Source organism: Thermobia domestica, chromosome 14, assembly GCF_964235325.1.
Source record: "Thermobia domestica chromosome 14, izTheDome1.hap1.1, whole genome shotgun sequence".
Classification (NCBI taxonomy): domain Eukaryota; kingdom Metazoa; phylum Arthropoda; class Insecta; order Zygentoma; family Lepismatidae; genus Thermobia; species Thermobia domestica.
The window spans coordinates 190893471-190913092 of NC_137467.1; the positions used below are offsets into that span (position 1 = coordinate 190893471).

Sequence of the window (19622 nt, forward strand, 5' to 3'; positions counted from 1 at the left end):
AGTTTTACGTCCCACGGTTATGCCGGTTAGGCTAAAGGAGACGGCTAATTATATCATCCTCTTGTACTGGAGATAGGTGTGTGGGAGACAGCAGTTGTTGAAGTACATTATGTAGCTTCATTTCAGAGTTTTTCCATATATACTAATAACATTTATTATCGTTTAACAGATAAAAAAGACTGGCGCATAACTACCATTTTGCCAGGTCATTATTATCAGGTAGATGATATTTTTTCACAAATTAACCATAAAAGCGATATATTCAACTTACATTTGAAAGTTAAAGCATCAATAAAACGATATGTGATTACCAAAGTGAGGAAAGATTTGGGTGAGAATATAGAGAACGAGTACATCCTTGATGTTATATAATAGATAACAAAAAGACTACCGGCAGTGCTATGGTCGTTCATAGACTTGTTATTATGTGTAATGTTTCTGCGCATGCGTGTTTTTGTGTGCTGTTCATAGCCGTAAAAGGCTACTCGTTGCGCGTAGTCTGTTTCGGGGGAACCGGAACTGGTACAGGAACTTTAGTCGGAACAGGGTTCAGAGCAGGAATCGGAACCGGAACCGGAACAGTTTGCGCATGCGCAGTAGGTCAGATAACGCCAAAAAGTTTCACCACTCTATTCATTACATTACAAACTGTATTAGTACATAATACTATAGTACATTAATACGCTGAACTTTGAAGTGTTTTTACAGTTAATTTATGTGATAACACGCGGTTGCTTTTCTTTGTGACATATTTCCAGCAAATTGTTCCTTTTGAAACTAAGCTCGTAGTGCTTGCATTCACTGCACACAATTACACTGTGCTCACCACATACAGTTTGTGTGCAATCGAAACACACCAGTTTACTTTTTGTTTCTCTGCTTACTAGACATTTATAGCATCACTTTCGTTTTTTCTGGAAAAGAATCGTGTCAATTTTCACGGGGATTTAGTCCACAGAGTTCAAATGCAGTTATTGTTGTTTTTCGAAGATGCGTAATTTTATTTTTTTCTTGAATATAGGGTAACGTTAGTTCTTTTGCTAGCACATTTTAGAAAAATTCTTCTCTTGAATGATTTATTGAGAAAGATATTACATGTGACTCATACATAGGAAAGTTTTACACATGCTACATCTAGTATGCTGAAAAACAAAACACATGGTCATCACTTTGATTTTAGTTTTGTGGCGTAGTTTCTTGAGATCTGGTCCTTAAAATACACTGCTTCTTTCGTTTTATTGTAATATATGATTATATCTAGTTTGTTCTCAATCTCTAGAATAATATTTTTGTCTTTGTGCGTTGTGCTGAGAAGAACTACTCTAACTCAAGAACTATCTTTTTGCCAAATCTTTTGCTAGAGGCAGTAGTGTATTTAGGGAGTTGGGCTTCCGGGGTTAAGCCCCCCGAAATCTTACTATAGTAAATTACGAGGGCCATCTGGAAAGTGGTACCCGTTCGTGCAATAAAGACACAGTAGTACATATTAACAAATATACACATTTTTATTGGAAAGAGCATACTTTACACTACTTCTGCACATAATCACCTTTGGGGTCCCGGGTTCGCTCCCAGCCCCCGCCAAGTGAACTTTGTGGTGGACAAACACCGCGCTCGTGGGTTTTCTCGAGGTTCTCCCGTTTCCTCCCACTTTCTTCATTCCACCATTTCACTCATCTCTCATCATCACCGTCTCCTTTAGCCTAACCGGCATAACCGTGGGATTTTTTGCACATAATCACCAAGCAAATTGAGGCATTTGTCATACCTAGTGACGAATTTTTGTATTCCAGCGTCATAGTCCTACGCCGCCAGCGTATTGAGATACGTAGTTACGCCTCGTTTAAGTTCTTCATCGCTGTCAAATCTTTTTCCCGCCAGAAAGTCTAAGTTTCGTAAAGAGATGAAAATCACATTGTCTCCATACACCTCCTTTAATTGGCGATGAATTTCACAACGTCGAACGTTTCGTGCATTAAGAAATTTAATCACGTCCCTCACTTCACAACTGACGGGGTTCTCAATTCGTTTAATCATTATAAACGAGCACAGACACAACACAGGCACTGCTAGCGTCACGCAACCTAGCAGGCAGACAAACCACGGACGCGGTCTGACCTTGCCCAACGGCTGCCCGAGTCGTCAGAGCTTCATGCGGCGCAAACGGGTACCACTTTCTGGATGACCCTCGTATATGAAATATCTTGCAGAATGTTCACATTTTCAGGCAAAGCACCCGGAAACAACGTAGTAAATACGCCACTGGCTGCAGGGTTATTTGCCTCTCCTCTCATGTATATCATTCCATCATTATACATAGATATTTTTCGTATTATACCAGCAAAATATATTAAGTCCATATTTGGTTGGTTTCCTATTTGTGTATTGAAGGAATTGACAGTCCTCTAAAAGGAACAAACTGTTCGTCACGTATCGAAAAGAAACCAGTAGATCTGTTTTTACCTTCTCGTTCCTTTTCCTTTTATCGTCAAACAACTTTCTTCTTGTTTGAAGTCTATTCGCAAATAGACTGTGGATTACTATCAGAACAAAACAACTCACGGACTGAAGTGTCTCCGTTCTTTTAAACTTCCGATAATAATATTCGAATGAAATCTACGAGTTATTTCGTAGTTACATACTTCCAAGTAATTTTGGCTTGAACTGCTAACATCATTTTTCTTTCTTAGTGCATATGAAAATTTCGGAAAGTATTTCTGAAGACACAAAGAGCAAAAATGAACTTTTTATATATAAGAAGTACTTGCGTTACGATTAGGTCCATCCCTGAAACGTATTGTTCCAGACCGGTGTTTAATAATTTGACGGAGGATCAGAAGATCTAATTGTATTAGATTTAGACACACAGTTATTCCCTTGAAGCGTTTATGTATGCCCATTCGAAGAAGCACTTGTATTTGCAGTATTATCACATGAATCTGACGGTTGGGTCAAAGAAATTGAGGCTAACGGTTCCGCATCTGAATATTCATCATATGAGGCATATATGTTTATACCCGAGCTATTTTCCTCCTCTCTCGTCCAGCCTTCGTTCCGTAATATTTCTTATCTCGTCACCAACTAACGATACTTTTATTTTTCCTAAAGAAAAGCAAACCAAATAGCAAAGCTAAATTATCTGTACTTCATTGCCACTGAAAATAAATTTATTCAAGTGTAGATTTTTATGAGAGATAGCTAAATATTGACTTCTGACTTGCCTCTGAAATGGTAGATACATTGTAATCTGGTGTATGTGTTTAGTTACACAAACCTATACCCTATTTTACTTCAGTTACGTTATTCATATTGAACAATTACACAAAGACAGACATGAACTTCTTTAGATTTCAATTCAACCCAGGACACCCATACTATACTCAGGAAACCGGCAACTCAGGAAATTTAACAGTTTCGATCTTCTTATGCTACTAAATAATTAACTGTGGTCTGGAAATCGATTTGACCCTTCTGCCAGATTCAAGGTTTACAAACGTGCAAATAACACACCAGCAACTCTTGTTTTTATATATAACTGAAAATACTTATAAAACAAAATAATTTCTTCCTGTACTCTCCTCCAGATACACCACAATCACAGGAGCTTCCACTTCTGAGACGCCGTTAACTTCAAAAACAGAAAAACACATAACTCTAATTTAAGAAACGAAAAACATAACCTTTCCGTGATAGATACTGGACAAACTAGCGTAAAATCTTTAGCGGGCCTCTGAGACCCATGTTATGTAATAACGGGTTATAAATGAAAAACTATCAATAAATGTGTTCTTTTTGGCAAATTTAAGTAAATTGCTTCAATGCAGATATTCCGTAACATATTATGAAAGACCTCAGACAGAATTAGCATGAAAATCTGAAAAATGACTAAATCAATGCACTTTCTTCCATGTGCCGGGCCTCTGAGACCTATGTAATGCATTTAAGGGTTAATATGAGATCAGAAGGCATGATCAAAAGATTTTCTCTATCTTTTCTTATCCTATGTTAATCTCTACTAATACATAATATATGCGAAAAGTGGGATTTAGTTTGCTCTATTTCAAATAATGTAAGTACTATTCATTTTGAAGTGCTGAAGTTTGTAGACATTTGAGATAACATGGAATGATCGAAGAATCTTCCCTATCATTCCTTTCATATCTCAATCTATACTAATATATAATATAGAGCGAGAGTATAGTACCTATTAAAATATCAACCTTTCATCATCAGTTGACCATTTCATTTTCTGCCAAACTCGCTGATAGCGTTAAGAGACATAGATTATATTAAGTAGTTGTTATTTTATCTAAGGTGTTACATGTTAATTAATACTTATATAGAATGGGGCCTCGTCTTATTGACACATCATATTTTGTCAGTACGTGCACGGAAAGGAAAGCAAATAATTGGGTGAGGTAATTCTACATTTTGCGAATGAAATTTTAAGTTTCCACGAGGAGAATGAATTTTTTCTGGGGAGACATTCTCCCTGGCTACCTCTTGAATTCACTACTTCTATGGATACGTATAGTGAAACTAAACCCAGAGTTATTGAATACAGGATATTATTATACAATCAAAACTTTATTTATAGTGGGATAAAGTTTGTAATATTACCTATGTGTTTTTTCTATCTATCTATTTAGCTATAATCTTTGTCAATGTCTATTGCAACTAATATTGACGAAATGACAACCAAAAATATCTTACATTAGAATATTTTTAGTACTAAACACTATGGGCCGTTTGCAGAGTCATTTTGACGTATGATTAGTGCCATACTAAAGAGTTCGACTAACATAAGGTTCCCGTAGTAGTCAGGCCTTTAGTATGACGTTAATCATACGTCAAAACGACTCTGCATAAGGCGGTATCTGTTTTTTACCCTGCTTGGAACACTCATTCAGCCTCAGTAGCAACAACAAGTGAGAAATGTATTCTGATTCATTTCACGGCTAGAGATGGGCAGTGGGAACATTCCTGGTGGGAAGGAAAATAAAAATGGGAATATTCTCGGGTTTTTCCCTGGCATATAAATTCCGGGAGAGGAATTTATTTCCATTTCTTTACGTTTATCTTCCAAATTATAACAAACATACGATTAAATACTTTATATTCATTTATTATGATTTACTTCTAGGTTTTAAATAATTTCGAGATTAAAAAGATAAAATTTGTTCACTGTACTTCATACAACTAATAATATGATTTTTTAAAGTTCCATTTTCGTTTGCTCTAAAGAGTAGCAAAGTACTAATTTACAAATGATGAAAAGAACCATTTTGCAAGTTTTGTAGAAATTATGTAGAAATAGATATGAAGTACAATTAATAAATCCCGAAAAACCGTTATTCATATTCGTAGGTCTGTCTCCTCTCTCTGACTCGAATTTTTGAAGAGGTACTCGGACTTCTCTTACATGTGAATTAACGCAGGAAAATTTCGAGAAATGGGTAGGGCCTAGAAAGAAAGTTCCTCTGTGGCAATGTTACGTGCAAAATTTTAAAGATAAGTCAGTATTTTTCCAATATTGTGAACATAAATATTTATGCGCAAATTTTAATAAAATGCTGGGACATGCGTTATGACAGTTCCCCAACCATATTTATTTATAACGTTTACAAATTTAATATGTGTATAATATCAATAGTAGAGTCAAGCTTAGAAAATCCACTTACATATAAATTTTAACTGTTTAGAGGTTTTAAAGAATGTTGACTTAATATACCATTTTTCCACATATTTACCTGCATAGAACATATTGTAAATACATATACATTTATGCGTATTCTCTTAATATAATAAAATATTAATAAAATAACATAATACCATTCAGAATATACATTTTAAAAACACCTCTGGGGACAACAATAATAATATACTGTGATAAAAAATTAATTTAACTTTAAAATCGAATTATAGCAATAGAATGCAATTTCCTATGTAACTGTACATAAATTCCCGGAAAATTCTCGTTTTTGGGAAAATATCTTCCCGAGAATTTACCCATTACTATTCACGGCTAGTGATGGGTAAATTCCCGGGAAAATATTTTTCGAGAATCTTCCCTGGGAATATTCCCGGAAAAATTCCCCAAAATCGGGGATATTCTGGCAATTTATTTGCAATCACAAAAAGTGCATTCTATTACTATATTACGATTTCTAATTAATTTTTTTTCTTTATCACTGTGTGTTATTACTTTTGTCTCCAGAGGATTCTTTAAAATGTATATTCTGGACTATATTATATTATTTTATTAATATTTTATTATATTTAAAGAGTACACATAAATGTATATTTACTCACATGTTCTATGCAAGTAAATATGTGGGAAAAATGGTATAGTAAATCCACATATTTTTACACCGCTAAACAGTTTAAATTTATATGTAAGTGGATTTTCTAAACTTAATTCTACTACTGATATTAAAACATATTACATTTTTAAATGATATAAATAAATTAGTTGATGTAACTAGCAGAAGTCACATGCCTCAGCATTTTAACAAAATTTTCTCATGCATTTTATGTTCATAATATTTGCAACATACTGACTTATCTTTATAATTTTGCATGTAACATTGCCACAGTACCTTAAGACCTTTCTTCCTCCCTATTTCTGGAAATGTCATGCGTTAATTCACATATAAGTAAAGTCCGAGTACCTGTTGAGAAATTCGAGTCAGGAGACAGACCGACGCCTATTATTAACTGTAGTTCGGGGTATATTGATACTACTTCACCTCTATTTCTACAGAAATTCTACATTACTTTACAAACTGGTTCCTTTTAATTATTTGTAAATTAGTTGTTTGCTTCATTTTAGTGCAAATTGAAATGGAACTTAAAAAGTCATATTATTAGTTATATAAAATACAGCCAAGGAATTTTAACTTTTTTAACCTGCAAATTATTTAAAACCTAGAAGTAAATCATAATAAATAAAAATAAAGTACTTAGTCATATGGTTCTTATAATTTGGAAGATAAAGTAAAGAAATGGAAATAAATTCCTTCGCGGGAATATATATGCGATGGAAAAAAACGGGAACATTCCCATTTTTTATTTTCCTTTCCACTGGAAATATTCTCACTTTCCATCTTTATTCACGTTGACGGCCAGTGATGCCAATTGAAAGGAAATTTCCCTTGGCACAGGGAAATTTTGAGTAAATTTTGGAGAAAAGGGACAAAGGGTAATTGCTTGTAATCTCTGAATATTGCAGGGAAATTTGAACCTCTGTTCAATCATTTATAGATTGGATGTAGTTACGTATCTGATTAATTTAATTAAAATTCAGTATAAATTCAACATGTTATTTGTTCCAAACATAATCCGTTGCACATATTTCACATAAATTGTCACAGGTTGTCATGCTTTGCATTCATTAATATTTATCAACATTACACATCGATAAACATATTCAGTTAAATTCGAAACATTACAACAATGCTTTTTTAAAATCTTTTATCATAATTAATCTTCCCATTGTTGAATTAAATGAAATGCAATAAGATGAAATATTTCTCAATTAAATTATCACTCCAACCATTATAACAGTTTGGTTTTCTCTATCAGAAGATCTTTTTCCCAACCAGAAAATTGATTGTGAAGAGGATTAATCGATGTAAGAGAAGAAAATCTGCGTGTCGTGAATGTAAATATGTATATATGGGCGAATACTGGATCATTATTGTATGTGTGTTTGTGTAAGTTTACAAATTTTCTGGTGACTGTGCGCACAGAATTATAAATTCTTAAGAATTCCGCATCTCTAAACTTTGATTTAGTTTGTATTGTGCTTACGAACATTTCTCGTGTACAGCCAAAGACAGTAGCAGCTAGAGTTTTTTTTGTAGCTGTTCGTATTCGTTTCAGTAAATATGGGAGTGCTGTTCTTAAGTAAGTACATACCAAATATATACTTAATATTTTCTTTGTACCTTAGGTTACATTAATATTAAAATCTATCATGATATCTAGTATAAAAATTAAATTTACATAATATTTATTTTATATTTTTTATGTTTTATTTAGGTTGTCCGTCCTGACCAAGGTATTTATAGGGTTTTTCCTCAGTCACACCAGGCAAATGCAGAGATTGCACCTTTAACATTAGTGCTCTCAAACGGGTCGGGTTGACCCGACCCGACCCATGACCCGACCCGACCCGAGTCGGGTCGGGTCAGCTCGGGTCGGGTTACGGGTCGGGTCGGGTCAGGTCAACTCGGGTCGGGTCAGTCGGGTCAGCTCGGGTCGGGTTGTCGGGTCAGGCTACTCGGGTCGGGTTATCGGGTCGGGTCAGTCGGGTCAGCTCGGGTCGGGTTGTCGGGTCGGGTTATTCGGGTCGGGTTGTCGGGTCGGGTCAATCGGGTCAGCTCGGGTCGGGTTGTCGGGTCGGTTATTCGGGTCGGGTTGTCGGGTCGGGTCAATCGGGTCAGGTCGGGTCGGGTTGTCGGGTCGGGTTATTCGGGTCGGGTTGTCGGGTCGGGTCACTCGGGTCGGGTTATCGGGTCGGGTCAATCGGGTCGGGTTATCGGGTCGGGTTGTCGGGTCGGGTTATCGGGTCGGGTTGTCGGGTCGGGTTATCGGGTCGGGTTGTCGGGTCGGGTTATTCGGGTCAGTTCACTTTGGTCAACTGAGTTCAGGTTGAGTTTAAACTCGGCTGGAGTCGAAAGCTGCTGTTTTTCACTAGCTGCCTAATTAAAAATAGCAATTTTCAATTGATTTTATAGAAACCATAAATCTATTTTGAACACTTGCAGCTAGTGTTTTTATGATAAATGCTTATTTTTCTACTTGTGTGTACTTTAATTTTTAAATGTGGAAGATTGATTTTACCAATCGACTGTAATATTAATATCTACGCCAATATGGAGTCTGGATTTAGAAGAAAACTAGAAGTTGTTTAAGCAACGCCAAAAGAGATATTGGATATGGACGACCAAGCCCAAGCAGGGCCACGGTGGCTCAGTGGTAGAGAATTCATCTCTGGTGCATGGTGTTCAGTAGCGTAGCTAGAGTTTTTTTTTCAGGGGGGGGCAATGAAGGGCCCAAGAGGATTTTGAGGGGGACATCTCCAATATATATATATATATATATATATGTGTGTGTGTGTGTATGTGTGTGTATTCAAGGTGAATGTTTCCATCTTTATTGTTCATGATTTTACTCTTTGGAAATAGTGAAAATATAAGAATTTAGTACCTCAAACCAGGGCCGCCCACAGGGGGATTGTATGGCGCAAGCTGCGCCATTGAGAAAAATTTTGGGGGGGATTTTACTCTACTTTCGAACTAGCAATTTTACTGTCGGAATAGCATTAAAACACGATTTTGAGAAGCTAATTTTCAAAAATTTTCCGGGGTGAACCCCCGTACCCCCTGCTTCGATACTCGATGAATGAAGTACCGCGCAAGTAGCCGTATGAAAGGAAAGGTTGGTTCGTTTTAAGAGAGAAGGGCCGCCCACAGGAGGGATGAATGGCACAAGTTGTGCCATCGAAAAAAAAAATGGGGGAAATAAAAAAAATTTGGGAAGAATTTTACTCTAATGTCGAATAAGTAATTTTGCTGTCGTCAGAATAACATTGGAACACGATGCGATTTTTTTTAAAATCTCGAGAATGAATCCCCCTACCCCCTGCTTAGAAACTCTATGAATGAAGTACCGCGCAAAATGCTATATGAAAGGATGGCGCCAAGTTCTGGTGAACAACAGTTACAAACACTCAAGGAATCACTTTCAAATTTAGATTTGAAACTTGCCTATGTTGTCTGTTGAAAATTATAAAGTAGTTTGACATAATTGTGAGCTAGTGGTAACCATACAGACAACAGCCAAGTTTCAAATCTAAATTTGAAGTGAGCCAGTGAGTGTTTGTAACTGTTGTCCACCAGAACTTGCCGCCTATTTTTGTGATTTCAATTCTTTTTAAGGCTACTCGTACTTGGCTCTTTTACAGGAATGTTTTTTGTTGGATATCACTTCTTTTTGTAGGCTAATTTTGAGGATAACATTTTCTTTTGGTATCAAACTCAATAACTTGTAACTTGCGTCTTACTTTTCATGTACAAGGGAATTATATCAATATTTTGTAAAGAAAAAAAAAATAATAGGTCTACTACTAATTGTAAAAAAAGAATACCTGTGCCATACACAGTGTGTAGAAGTTTTTATACCCTTCAATACCCTTATAGAACATATTTAGTATTGTACACTACCAAGACTACTAATAAAAGTAATGCCATTTTTATAATTACTACTGCCCCTACTACTACTACAAGCATTCTATACTACTACTACAGGAAATTAAAAAAAAATAACAATTACTAGTACTGTAAAAACTACTGCTACACTGGGCAATTGTTTTTAGAGGACTTGAGTTCTGAGGAGGGAAGAGATTATTAGTTTTGGGGGGGAGTGCGCCATCGGCTTTGGGGGGGATGGGCACCCCTGCCTCAAACAACTAGGATTCATTAATGCAATTGATTTCTAATAGAAGTAAATAGTTATTTAATCATGGCGTTTAAAATATGTGTAGCTAGTTGACTTAAATGGAAGCAAATACACTTTTACAGGTAAAGAAAATAACTTATAGGTCTATGCCTCTACTTGAAGAGGATCTTTCTATCCGTGTGGGCAGCAGCAAACATATCCACAACTTGTTAAAGATCTAACGATTTAGCAATTTTCTTCTCAAAATAAAGTAACACTAAGTTTTTCAATCTATCATGAGTCATTGAATTGCGTATACAAGTCTTCAATCTTTTCAAAGAAGAGAATGACCTTTCACATGTAGCACTAGAAACTGATATAATCACAGAGATGATACCTAGCTTGTAGGTTTCTAGGAATGCGTTTTTGTAGACACAAAGAAGATCAACGAAATTCGTTAAGGAATCAGCTTTCGTTTTCTTCTCGTCTTCATACAACTTAATTGTTAGAGCAACCCACATTATGCTTTATTTCTTGTTTAATTATGCTTTTTTTTTAATTATGCTTTATTGTTAATTTCAATGATTATTTTACATTAATCGTGTATAATGTATATTTATTATACATTAAATATTCTAAATATCTTGATCTATTTATTGATATTTTTTTGCAACTAGTTTCTCTCATATTTAATGAACTTTCTACTTAATTCATTGTAAAGAGATGTGCTTTGCTCGAATAATTTTTTTCTATCATTTGTGTGCGTCTTACAGGTACATATATACAGAAAGGGAAAGTAAAAGATGCCACCAAAAAGTACAGAAAGTGCTTAAGTTCAAAAAGTAAACATAACAATACAGTGACGACGCCAGAGGGGGGCAAGAGGGGCGAGCGACCCCTAGTAGCTACTTCTGCCCCTCTGACTGCCACCTAGACTGCCCCTCCAGACTCGTACAATCTTTAAACATTCTTCACGTAGTATTTTATATCAGTATCATAACCAATCTCATTGACAAATTGTAATCTACTTTCCATGAATTTACTATGTGGCAGATTAATCCTCAAGCTTTCTTCTTTGAGCGTCTGGGTATGTACGCATATTTCTGTTTTCTAATTTAGCCCCTTTTGAGGTAAATTTTAGTTATACTTCTTTCTTATGATTTTTAATAATTGTGCCTAGCGAACAATAGTAGATTTGGTCGACTTGTTTTCTTCTCATTGGATCAACTTCGATTGGAAACAAAAGAAAGGTAAAACCAGTTACGTAACTTGTTTGTATTTATCCAGGTTTGAAGTTTTCAGTTTCATATTTTGTTTTATTTAAAACTTCTTTTTTCTGAAACATTATTCTCGGCTTTCAATATTCAGAGGATGTGCTTATAACAGCTTAGTTTGCAACTACCAGGGCTTAATTTTTTGAAGGAGATAAAAAGAGTTGTGTTTTCCCTTCCTGCAAATGATAATAATAAAATTATGGAAGAAATTGATTCCCAATAAAATGTATTGTCAGAGTGCTGATCTTTAGTTAGTAATTGGTTTATACTAGTGCTCCTTTACTTATTTTGTTTCAAAGTACTGACGTGACGTCTACCATATTGACTATGAACTGCTGAAAAATTCGCAGCCCAACCCAGAAGGAGTGCACGTGGATTGGTGAAGTTTTACTTCTTCTTCTCTTCCCCCGAGAGTCAATATACTACCTTGTACAGTGCTCCAGCTTTTGCAGAAAAGTTAAAAAAAATCTAGACTTCCTCGCACCACTGTTCGTAGCACTACCCCTATCAGATCTAAAATGGCGTCTTTCAAGTGTTATTTAAGTTTGGGAAATAAGTACACGTAATAGTTACACGGAGCTAAATCTGCGGAATAAGAATGATGATCTAGACATTGAAATCCTAGATTATGCAATGTCAGTTATGTTCGCAGGGGCTTGATGGACAGGTGTATTCTTCTGAAGGAACAGAATTCCTTTCTTTTCATTTTCCGCAGCGTTGAACTTTGAATTTTTCTTTCAGTTTTGTAAGTAATGTATAGATTCTGGATTAAATATCTGACCATTGAGGAGGTAGTTTACCACTCCATACTTATACCAGAAAAATGTTCCAAACAGTTTCTCAACCTACTTCTGTGTCTTGAACTTTTTGGGACGATGGAGAAATGAGTGCTACTACTCCATTGACTGTTGTTCCGATTCAGGATCATAGTGGTACAACCATATTTCATCTATGGTTACTATTCGTCAGCGAAATTGATCAGCATTACAGTCAAATTGGAAGAAGACTTCTCTTAATGCCGTTACCCTTTTATTCTCCTGACATATATTTTGGGAACCCATTATGCCGAGAACTTGCACATACCCAAGCCATTCTGAATTATGCTACCGACGAGTACCAAAGAAATGCCCAGAATCTCTGACACAAGTTTTGCTGAAAAGGTAAAAACTGAGAAAGCGGGGTGCAGATCTCAGACTATAATAAATATATCGTGAGTTTACTATACACTTTAAAAACTATATAAATAATAGCTTAAATTATTTTTGTCACACTGTCAAACTGGGGTGGCCTAGGCCCTCCGGCCCCGGGCTATATCCACCACTGGGTGAAATGCTGCAATTTTCAAGAATAATGTCACAAATTGCATCCATGATTCCAGGAAGAGTCACTGCTTTTAATCATCCTGGATGTAAAGCATAATTTGTTGAGAAATTGCTACGTTTATACTAAGCCACTTACTTCTTCACCACTGTATATAACGGAGGAGAGTCCCGTGGTGTTTCACTGATTTCCTAATTAATTTACTTCGGTGACTTTTCTTGGTGGAACAAAAATGTTATAACAGTAAGGATCTGGATGTTCGTGAAATTATCTGTTTGGGCACACATAATCACTTCAGAGGCCTGAGAAACAATAAGAATTTCATTATTAATATGAACATTTATATTTGTACATACAGAGATATGTTTTTCTAAACTACGGTTTCATTTTTCTACCTAGTACCTACACTCCTTCTGGATTGGACTACGACATTTTCAGCAGCTCCTCGTAAATTCTCTCTCTGGCTATATATATATATATATATATATATATATATATATATATATATTAGAGAGAGAGAGAGAGAGATGTAGCATATAGACGAATGTGTTACTTGTATCATACGCGAAAGTAATTCAATTTATGTTTAGGCTTCAAAAGTTTCATTGAAAAATATTTCATGTGCAGACGTTATTTATTTGTTAGTTACAAATTTTATTTGAAATAAGTTTAATTTATAATCATATAGATCTAACATAAAAACAGCAACGAAATACACAATGTAATGTAAAATAAGTAAAACGTAATAAATATGTCATTTTTGGTATGGCAAATAGCCCCCCCCCGAAAATGTATCTGCCCCTCCTTTGCCCACCTAAGAACTTAAAGCTGGCGTCGTCACTGTAACAATATAGTATGGAGTTCTTGCATACTATTCATTGTTGGCAGAAAAATTTCTTCTTTTACATTTTTCTTTTCTCCACATCAAAGGATTTCACCGAAAAGTTTACAGAAATAAAAATAAGCTTTTCATTGTTTGCATTGTTATGTTCTCAATGATTTTGCATTGTAAATATTGGCTTTAAAGATATTAACACAGTATGTTAAACTTTCAGTTAAAGAGAATTTTCCAAGAATTGTGCTATATTTTAAATTATGCTTTATGCTTTATTTTCTAAAATTATGCTTTTAAAACTAGTTCCCCAATGTGAGTGCATTTTGGTGTTCACCCAGAGTAGTGACCATAGTGCTCTGAAACGGGTCGGGTTGACCCGACCCGACCCGACTCGGATCGGGTCAGTTCGGGTCGGGTCGGGTCGGGTCAACTCGGGTCGGGTTGTCGGGTCGGGTCAGTCGGGTCAACTCGGGTCGGGTTGTCGGGTCGGGTTATTCGGGTCGGGTTGTCGGGTCGGGTCAATCGGGTCAGCTCGGGTCGGGTTGTCGGGTCGGGTCAATCGGGTCAGGTCGGGTCGGGTTATTCGGGTCGGGTCAACCGGGTCAGCTCGGGTCGGGTTATCGGGTCAGGTCAATCAGATCGGATCACGGTTCGGGTCAGTCGGGTCGGGTCGGGTCAGTCAATTCGGGTCACGGGTCGGGTCGGGTCGGTCTTCAACCCGACCCGACCCGACCCGTTGAGAGCACTATTTAACATAGGTCCTGGCCTACACCTTTCCATATCCTTTCCCCTTCTCTATCGCGACGCCTTAGATACCTAAACAACAAATCAAGTTCAAATTGTGCGTAAGCTCAAAGAAAGTCTGTCAGGTATCTGCTTGTATGTGGTTATAAGATCGGGTGAGGGAGTGGTAGTGAAAACGATTAAAAATACGTTTACTAAATACAGTACTTGAACGGTTTGGACGAAGGGAAATTTTGTACGGAAAAGGGAAATTCTGAAGCTTGTGAAGGGAAAACGGCTCTGAAGGAATTGGCATCACTGTTCACGGCACGGCGTGGGAGGTGGTAAGACCTCTCTTCGCATAATTATCTACTTTATACTTTACATCTTTTAAGTAATTCGATTTTATAATTTATTATACGCTTAATACAGGTAATAACTGCCCAATAGTCTTTGTTACCTGGGACATTGTTTCAAACTGCATTTATTCTGTATTTTATTAAAATTTGATCGTATGTTTGATTGCAAGTGTAAAGTTGCTGTGAACGTTCATTAACACTGGCAGGTTAAAAGACAAGGTAAATATAAGAACACTGTCAAATTCTTATTAAATTTCAAGTCATAATGGCTGCTGAGGCATCTGTTAAGTTGGAATTGATGTGCAAAGAGGAAATTGATTATGACTTACCTCAGGAAGATCCACTCGAAGGGAAAGGGTGGACATACGAACTGACGACTGACAATAAAGAATCATCTAAGACGGAAGGAGAGCAAACAATGGAGAAGGATGCAGCTATGTATTCTTTGGATGAGAAACTAAACATTGATACGGTGAAATCAGAATTTGCAGTAGAAAATCCTGCATATGAAAGTGATATAGAAACGCTAAGAAAACTAGTGGTTCAAGAGACTTGCGCATCGCACTCTAAGGACTCCCAACAATTAACAAGAAAAAGTTTAAATTCAGTTCGGCCAGAAAGGTAATGTTCAATTTTTCATCAAGTAATTGGCTCAGATTAATAATACGGATACATGGGTTCGGAAAGTTTGTAGGCTAGAAGCAATACTTCAAGAGAAATATTTAGGTATGGGATATATCTCGAACGTAAATTACTAATCTGCATGTTAGAAATGGTATGGCACACATAGACTAACTGTATACAAAATTATAATAAGATCGATACCTTGACTGGAAGACCAATCGGAAAATGACCATTAGGAAGACCTAGGCGCAGATGGGAGGACAATATTAAGATGGATTTCGCAGAGATTGGAATACAAAGTAGAAACTGGATGCAGTTAGCTAAGGGTAGAAGCCAGTGGAGAGCTTTTGTGAACGCGGAATTTATCCTGCGAGTTCCGTAGACCATATATATAGAGAAGATCGATACCGTTACAAATCTTATGTAGTTCGTATCTTGATAAAATAATGATTCTTTATTATTAAGTATGCATTTCTCACCAAATTCTTTATTCTTGTATATATTTACAATATGGGTGCTCGACGATAGTGTTTTATTTATATAGATACTTATATAAAGTGACAGATTGCGATAATTAAATTTATCCTAAAATTTTCGAAATTTAAAGTGAAATGTGTTATACTGGAACAAAAACTAAGGACGTTTGTTATTTTATTCAGGGATTTTTCTCGAATGACTCTAACCTCACCATTCGGGAGGGCTTTGAAAGACATTAACAAAATACAAGATAAAAGAGTATTCTAACCAACAATGGATGTTCATTAATTGTAGATGACTATACAGGCAGAAATTTATTTCATACCGGTACTCATTTCTTTCAAGAAAGTCGACTTTTTATATATTCAGCAATCATTTCTAGGATATAGACATCTATTTCTGCATACAGGTTCACTTTAGGGTCTTATTGCACGTAGGCAATACAAGAATTATTGTACAGCGGGGGACACTTCTAAATGGTACACCTTAACCGTAAATCTCCATATGGCTGTACCATTTAGAAGTGTCCACTGCTGTACAAACAACAGTAACCAATATGTGCTAGATGGTCGGTAGAACAAAAAGATCGCTATGTAAATTAGGGTAAGGCGTAGGGTGTTGGTTCGACTGGGATCAAAGGGATATGTCGGTTAGGATCAATTGGGTCAACGCAAATAAGTATACACGAAAACGAAGATAGCGCAAAATACTGTATATAACATAAGCCTACATATCATACGTGTTGAATATGTATTTGTACGTACCTAAAGATATTATGAGTTACATACTGAAATGCTGTCATTGCTTGCATATTTGTGTTGCAAAGTAACATAGTACATTAGAAACGTAAATTTCTTACCAATGTGGATTCCTTAACTCCCACTCATTTTTTTTTCCGTGTCATCAATTTGCACATTGAATTTTGTTGTTCATGTCGCTTACAGTGGTTGCTAGCTATTTTGTGACCGAATTTGTATATAACATTCACAATATATTATTATTTAAAATGTTATTAAGAATTAGTTCTTAAAGTTTTATAGTAAACCTCGACCAGTTAATGTTTTCGTATTGGTTGGTATTGTATACAGATTCACACCGTAGAGTTTGTATCAAAGAACGATACTTTTATGCAAGACATCAGAATTTTGAAGAAACTGTAGGCTATGTATAATTATTCTTTTACAATAACAGGAGAAAAGGAAGTGTTAAAGAAGATGTTGAGAATTTACTCTCTCTTTGATCACGTTAGAAAGATGAAGCTTGATTCGTATACTAATTTATAACAGCAAGTTCACATTCACTTATGACTAGCAATATGGAAAGAGTACTATAGAGATTAAAGAGCCCAAGAGTAGAGATGATGAATTAATCAAATAGGGCCGCTATCAGTATGAAATCCATAGTTTTTAATCGCAGTAGTTCTTGCTTATTAGTATTAATTTTGCTAAATTTTTATAAAAATAATTATAATTATGATTAGAAATGGCAATTGTATCGGGAATGGACATGGATTTTGCAAGAACGTTGCTCTTATTTATTCTTGTCAGTTCCTTATTTCAAAATATTTTATATAAGCATTCTTTTTTCCTGAAGCTAGTGCTATTTCGCCTGATACATGGAAAAATACAAGTTTGTACAGTATTATGAAAGTATTTTTACCTAAACTTGTAAGTATATATATATATATATATATATATATATATATATATATATATATATATATATATATATATATATATATGTGTGTGTGTGTGTGTGTATGTGTATGTGTGTGTGTGTGTGTGTATGTCAGTGTTTGAACATAGCATACAAGAAATATAAAATATAACTCCAAAGTATAGATTATTAGTAATAACCTATTGAGTAACCCAGGACAATACACAATTATTCCACTGATGTATAAAAATATTTATAACAATTTTTAGGCATCAGTACTCCGTACAGTGTCGAAACACGTCTCAAATAAATACAAAAGTAGGAAATAATTTGTGACTCATTTCTGGGGCCGTTCTTAGTTTAAGATCCTCCAAAATTTAAAGTCATTTCATTTATCTTACAAAATGGCGATGTTTTCCAATTCTAACCCTTATGTTTAGAAGCCGTATGCTCGGCATTAATAGATCCAGATTCAAAACGTGTTACAGATAAAACGATTGGGAATTTTTTATAGCTTATACCTAAGGTAATTTTATCCTTTCTTAGATTGTAGAAAATAATAGCTAATTATTTCACTCATCGAATACCGATAACGTAATTTGAAGTGAAGCCTTAGTTCCTGAGAGCACGTAAATGAGAGGTCAAAATTTATAATAGGTAAAAAACAGAAGAAATGGATAATCTTAGTTTCTGTTATCTGCGAACATACTTGTAACTTTTATATTGTATCAGATAACAACAAATTATATGTTTCCCTCAGTTAATGCGGATAAGATAATTTCAAACTATATTCTAACCACTAGTTCGATAATATTTCAACTTTAAGAGTTGCATACATTTTCGTAACATGTTTCGGATTTGTTCCTTTAAATGTAACTGTTCTACAACGAATTTTGGAGAATGAATAACTTATTACTTTTCATTTTTAGTAGTTAAGTGTAAATATTAAGAGTTTGTGCTTTCTAGAAATTAGAAATTTGTAAGAACATCCCTAGCTGGAAAATACAAAGTAAGTTCTATTTCGTTCTATTTCAAGCGCTTTCCGATTCGAACTTTCTGTTTGCGTTGCTCTGAGACTATTGTAGATATCTGTTTCTGATATCGTGCTATCCCTAGTAGAAGAGGGAAGTAAATCGTGATTTTTTTTTTGAATGAAGGAGGAAGTGTATAATATCCGTACTGATAAACAATGAAAGAAATCTTGATCGCAGCATTAAACTTGTTGTTCAGAACGGCTCCTACTCTGATTCTAACTGTAGATGGTATAATTCTGAGATCATTCATTTCTTTTAGACGACTGGAATGAGATAAGATCTTATTTGAGAATATAAAGTAATGTAAGAATATCCCAGGACCAAAAAAAAAAAAAAAAAAAAAATCCCAATTATTCTAGTTGAAACATGTTTCGAACTTTAACAGCTATTGGACGCTATTTTGCTTTTAACTGCAGAGGATTTTAATTGCTTTTGAATAGAAGATTAAGAAGACATTTATCAGTACATAATAACTAGGCAAAGTATCTTTTTTTTCCAAAATAGAATCTTAACACGCTTTAAAAAGATGCCCGACGTTGTTTTCTTTTTCTGTGGATTCCCTTTAGTAGGAGATAATCATTTTGACTACAAATCGATTTCAAAGCAAGGTTATTCTCAATTTTTGTTAAGAGCCGCAGCATTTTCTCAGACAATATCCTCCTAATATTTTTAAAAGGGTATTTTATTAACGGCTTTTCGTTCTTTTTTTTAGAACACTTTTAGGCTGACATAATCATTATTTAGATTGTTTTCAAAGCGATGTTAAGTTTTCATTGCAGTGTAATGTTGTACTCGCAAAATGCGAGGAAAGCGTTATTTATTTATTTATTTATTTGCTTTTAAATTAGTCCTCTACAGTCCAGATTCAGAATATAAT

The 19622-nt window shown here is 35.3% G+C and overlaps 1 protein-coding gene across 1 annotated transcript in view; it reads left to right on the forward strand.

Moving 5' to 3' along the window:
* Positions 1-14922: 14922 nt before the first annotated feature.
* Positions 14923-19622, forward strand: part of LOC145670512 (uncharacterized) — a 56278-nt gene continuing 51578 nt past the window's right edge. The window contains exon 1 of the mRNA XM_081739263.1: positions 14923-15575. Coding sequence (XP_081595389.1) covers positions 15220-15575 — 356 coding nt within the window. The 5' untranslated portion in view covers positions 14923-15219. The remainder of the gene's footprint in view (positions 15576-19622) is intronic.